The 6000-nt window shown below is 42.5% G+C and overlaps 1 protein-coding gene across 5 annotated transcripts in view; it reads left to right on the top strand.

The window, feature by feature from the left end:
* Positions 1-3973, top strand: part of GRID1 (glutamate ionotropic receptor delta type subunit 1) — a 737412-nt gene extending 733439 nt beyond the window's left edge. For 4 of the 5 annotated variants that reach the window (XM_081861132.1, XM_081861134.1, XM_081861135.1 and 1 more), the window contains 2 exons: positions 528-1530; positions 1811-3973. In XM_081861132.1, the coding sequence (XP_081717258.1) occupies positions 528-956 (429 nt within the window). In that variant the 3' untranslated portion in view covers positions 957-1530; positions 1811-3973. Of the gene's footprint in view, positions 1-527; positions 1531-1810 lie in introns of those variants that run through there. The other variant, XM_081861136.1, reaches the window with a different exon arrangement.
* Positions 3974-6000: the final 2027 nt, after the last annotated feature.

Consider the following 6000-nt stretch of genomic DNA (forward strand, 5'->3'; position numbering starts at 1 on the left):
CTTTTGTTTTAGCCATGCAAGGATCAAATGACCTAAAGGCAAAAGGATTTCTGCCTGTAATACTATGGAAATCAACAGTTAGGGTGATAAAATGATCTGCCATCTGTCAAGGCTTGGGCCACCATGTTTAGATCAGTTCACACAACCTGTGACTCATCAAGCACACCCAAACCACTGGTCATATACTATCAGGTGTTTGACAACCACCAACTTTTCTAATTCCACTGTTAGAAAACAACAAGAAGAGGTTTATTAAATAGCTAGTGGCCCATCATACATGCCTGGTGAGTTAACTGGGTAGGTCACAAGTTATGGAAGGCTGACCTAAATCAGCAAAGATAGTCAAAGGAGTCTTCATAATAGCAGCCTAGACCCAGACGCCACAAAGACATACATTTAGGCTTTACTGTGGGGAGAAGGACAAATTACATGGGAACTAGAAAAAATTGTCACCACTTTCTCTTTGGATGGGAATAGAGCCTCCCCAATACTTCAGGATTAATAAACTTTTCTCTCTTCTCTCATAGGATAAAGAAGTGAACCTGGAACAGGTCCACAGACGTATGAACAGTTTAATCGATGAAGATTTAGCTCACAAGCAACTCTCCCCAGCATCCATCGAAATCTCAGCCTTGGAGATTGGGGGCATGCCACCCAGTCAGACCCTAGAGCCTGTCCGTGAATACCAGAACACACAACTTTCTGTCACCTCCTTTTTACCAGAACAGACAACTCATGGTGCCAGCAGGACACTCACAGGTGCCTCTGGTAGCAACCTGCCGCTGCCTCTGAGCAGCTCAGCTACCATGCCCTCTATACAGTGTAAACACAGATCACCAAACGGAGGACTATTTCGTCAGAGCCCTGTGAAAACCCCCATCCCAATGTCCTTTCAGTCTGTGCCGGGGGGAGTCATTCCAGAAGCCATGGATTCGTCCCATGGAACATCCATATAATGAAATCGACCAGCAAAGATTTTTAATACAATTAAAAAGAACTCTTACATTTTTCTTGTACATATCTGTAAATAATGAAAGAATGAAGTGGGGTAAAAAGTGTATTTTGAATATTCCCAATTTTCAAAGTCAGTAAAAAACAAACAAAAGAAAAAAAGAAAAAAAAGAAAAAATGTATGAATGACTTTGTAAATTTTGTTCTCTATGAATAAAAAAAAAGGCAAACTACTTGTGACCATTCTCAAGTGCCAAAGAAGACCTGTTAATGGGACTGAGGGCAGTAAAATATTTCTCCAGATTTTAACTGGTACTCCCTTTTTTTGGTTCATGTTCTAATTTCCTACTTTTAAAGCAGAGAAAGTTATTTCTTGCTGGAAACCCAGTCCTGCCATTCTGTTCATTTATTTTGCCCCAGATTCTGCTGTTTTATTAAAAAACACAATCCTCCTAGGAAATTTAATGGTGCAGACACATGCAACAACGCCTAAAATGCCACTAAAATTGTGCAGACAATAAATTAAGGACTCCTTTCTCATGACAAGGATGAAATGGTCATTCTTTATTGCATTGTGTTGTATGCGCAGCTTCTGCAAAAATATGTGTGTGTGTATATATATATATATATATATATATATATATATGCACGGCCCTATCCAACTCTGCGTTTGAACAAAGGTAGGATAGTAGGTGGGATAGTATGTGGATCCAGTTTGAAGAGCAGCATTTTCACCTATAGGAATTTGGCAGAGGGGAACAAAATCCAGAACCCTAATGTGCCTCCTGATGGGAAACATCCCCAGCTTTTGTATTTAGGCCCTATCTCTACAGCCCCTGCAGCTGCACTGGAGATGGAGTAGAATGGCAACCACAATCACCTGTTTGTGTGCAGGCTTCCCAATGCAGGTAGATGTCCGCGAAAGTCTGTTGGGTCAGATTGACATCTGCATATGTGTTCTACAAATTCATTGCCAGCCATTGCTTGGCAGTTTGGCTCTTTTGTATGCATGTTCCTCTGTTGCACATTGGGTGGAGCTATGACTTGATAGAGCCTTATCTGTTGCTTTATCTGACAGGAAGGATGTGATCATGCTTCAGTGGCCAATTAGGATCTGGTGGTGTTTTTGTTTCTGTTACTTTTTGGGGACCACTGTCTAATAGGAACAACATTCTCTGTTAACAGCCTCGTTCTGAATGACATGGGTAATCTGGTAATTAGGAATTGCAGCTTCTGTTTTGTTTTCCATTTTCCTCTGTGGTTTAGACTAGGCATGGCATTCAGCTAGGCAGTCTTGTGTCAGGTTATCCCTTTCTTCCTCTAACATTCAGGCAGGCTTGCCTTTGTTGTAATACCATCATGCTGTATGGTTCCTCTGCCCCATCTCAAAAACTCAGGCAGTTGTTTTGGGTCATCACCTTCCATTAGGGTTGCCATATCTTGAACAAAAAATAGGACAGCCTCAGTCAGGGAAAGAGGCACAAGGGGTCTCCACCATGCCTGCATGCCTGTTTCCCTGGCTCGGGCTAGCAAGCCCTAGCCCAGGCATCCCCAAACTCGGCCCTCCAGATGTTTTGGGACTACAACTCCCATCATCCCTAGCTAACAGGACCAGTGGTCAGGGATGATGGGAGTTGTAGTCCCAAAACATCTGCAGGGCCTAGTTTGGGGATGCCTGCCCTAGCCCAATCTACCTGAGCCTGAGCCCAAGTCCGAGCCCAAAAAACCCTCCAAAACCCGGCATTTCCTTTAAAATCTGCCTGGATGGGCATGTTGGTCCCCCAAAAGAGCACATGTCTGGGTTTTCCCGGATGTATGGCAACCCTACCTTCAATTCTACCATGTGTTGTTTCATTGAATATTGTAACCTTGCCATTAATCCAGAGCTCTCTGGTTTGCCCATGGAGCAACAGGATGAGAAGACTTCCTGAACCCCTTCGGTTGTACTGCACACTTCCATTATTTCCACTTCAGTACACTAATGGAGAATCATGCGATAGCTCTTCCTAGACAGCACTTCAGACTACAGATAGGGGATTTGTATGACTGAGTGCTCCTCCAGCTTGAAAAGGAGAAGAAGAAAGAAACCATTTCAAATAGAAAACCAGGGACAAGAGACCTGATCTAGCCTCTCTCTTGATGTACTAATTTTCTGTGCAGACAGCTTTGCCCCCTTGGGGTGAACATTCAAACATGTTCCACTACACACATCTGTAGTCTGGAACAAGGTATCTATCTAGACTTACCGGGCCAAGGTAATTGGCTCTTGCATCGTAAAGATTTGCACCAGATTATCTGTTTCTAATTCTGCTGGTCTAGTCTCCCAAGAACCCAATGCATGCAACCAAGAACTTCGGTACATGCACTAGTGTCCAACTTTAGCTCCCTGTCCTGAATCAGAGGTTGCTCTGGAAAAGCCCCTGACTTTCAAGGGTGGCTGTTTGGGGGGACTCAAGGTGCTCCAGAATGGAATCAGAGAATGCCCCAAAGCCCCGGAATGTGGACAGAAGCTTCAATCTTTGGATCCCACCTATGGTTTCTAATAACCCACTAAAGTTGTTACGTCTTGAGCCTATGAATTAGCAGTTGCAGAAGTTATGATTACTTTTGGTGGGGAAATTATCAGCAAAATTGAATATGGATTTTAAAAACCCCTACCATCCTTTTCATCTCAAATGTACACATTGAGTTGGTTGGCTCGTGTTATTTTGCCCTCTTTCCATTTGCAGCTCGGCAAGCATCAGATCTGAGGATTTAAATAACACAGAAATTGCTCTCACTCAATTTGTTCTTTTCATAAACAGCCAGATCTGGTTCCTAGCAGAGCACCACTAGGTGGAAAACGCAGGCGAACTTGGTATGGTGCAACAAAATCACTATCTGTGTTAATGGAGGGTGTGGGGAAAAAACATGTGACTGATCAAAAGCAGATATGCCTATTAGATCCCTTAAAATAATTAGTCAGCATAAGAGTCTTGAGTTGTACTTTTGGATAAATAAAGGTTTCATTGGTTGCCTCTTATATTGCCTTGCATAGTTACTTGAAGAAACATATACCGGGGGGTGAGGGGAGGACTACAAAAGCATTGCTTTTTCAGCAATTTCCCAAGACAATAAGTCACTCTTAGAAATTTCAGTGCCTTCAAAAAAATTTCCCTGTCACCACTCCCTGGTTGATTCACATCTGCATGAGACACATCCCCAAATGCATAACTCTGCAGCCCCAGCATAGCTGCCTGACACCTCTATGTCTGCCACTGTTTCTAGCTCATTCACATTATATGCCTTTCCACTGCTCTACAATTAACTTTCCATTAGGCAGCCTTAGTGAACGGGGCCAGCTTGCCTATACAATTAGATCTAAACATCACTGTCTTTTACCCAGCATTTGACAATAGATCAGGAGAGTGGGTCTGACTTATGATGACCAGGACTGCTGAATGAAGAACTAGATCTCTTCAGACTGTTGGTTCGTTGAGCCCAGTATTGTCCTCTGTCCCAGAATCCCATACTTTTCAGATCAAAAACCAGGATGTGCTCCAGGGGGAGTCACATGACCTGCACCATGATTTCATACATTTTTTCAGGGCAAGATTGCAGCATGGATCATGTGACTCACCATGGAGCATGTGAGATCATGGCACCCTAAATGGCTGTTGCAATCTCACACCAAAAAATGAGATGTTCCATTTTTGAGATGAGATGAGATGTTCCCTGTGACACTTGGTAGGTATGGAATCTCTGCCTGGTACCTGAAAGTCTTTAAATGTATATGCTATTTGCATGTTGCTCCCGGGACCTTGTTATATGTGAAGTGTGAGTTCAGCCAATGAGCTACAAAGCCTCCCTTGCAATGAGTGGGAAGCTGGGGCAATTGGTACAAGTTAACTTAATTGAAAAACTTTAAAAAAACAATAATCATGAATTTGCTTCACAATCTGCAGTTTATTGTTTTAAAATAAAGAATGCTGCATGCATTCAGCATTTTAGTTATAGGTCATGTCAGATCTTCAGATACTAAACAGCATAGGCTTCATGGAAAGCCACCTCAGATGAACAAAGAAATATAGATCCTGTTTCCAAATATTATAATCTGAAGCAAGGCATTCAAAACACATAAAAGCCCTAAACGGCCTTGGTCCTGTATACCTGAAGGAGCGTCTCCACCCCCATCATTCTGCCCGAACACTGAAATCCAGCGCCAAGGGCCTTCTGGTAGTTCCATCCCTGCGAGAAGTGAAGCTACAGGAAACCAGGCAGAGGGCCTTCTTGGTAGTGGCACCCACCCTGTGGAACACCCTCCCATCAGATGTCAAATAAATAAATAACTGACTGACTTTTAGAAGACATCTGAAGGCAATCCTGTTTAGGGAAGTTTTTAATGTTTGATGCTTTTAATATTCTGTTGGGAGCCACCCAGAGTGGCTAGGGAAACTCAGCCAGATGGGCAGGGTATAAATAAATTTACTACTACTACTACTGATACTACTACTACCTAGGGGGAAAGTGGAAATGTGGAATAAAAATAAATTCTGATTTTATTTTTTGGAAAATACAGAAATATTCTCACCTATATTATTTGCTTTGTTTTTTAATTGGCCCTGTGCTACTTGGTACAGATTTGGATTTCTTTGTTTCCCCTTTGCAGTTCTCCAAAAATCATTAAACGCCTCAACAGATGGTTGTGTCAACCCTAGGGACAGTGAAACAAAAGATGGATTTAGATGAGCGTTGGAAAAAAGCTACGGGGTGATGTTCCTCAGTCACCCCATTGCAATATTCATATATAGTATATAATTGTTCCAAATGATTCTACAGAGGCTCAGATAATCTGCTCTGTTTGAGAATGTATTCACAAATTGCTTGCTGTAAGACGTTTCCTGGCCTTCTGTGAATACTAGTGTGTCCTTCAGGAAAAGAATGGAAGAACAGGACCACGTGTGATATTACTGAGGAGCTTCAGATTGGACACAAGAAAGATACAGAAGGCCAGCATGGCAAAGGTCATAGATCTGCATTTGTGGCTATTATAGGGAGATAATGCTCAGA

This window comes from Podarcis erhardii (genome assembly GCF_964252035.2).
Source record: "Podarcis erhardii genome assembly, chromosome: 5".
Lineage (NCBI taxonomy): Eukaryota > Metazoa > Chordata > Lepidosauria > Squamata > Lacertidae > Podarcis > Podarcis erhardii.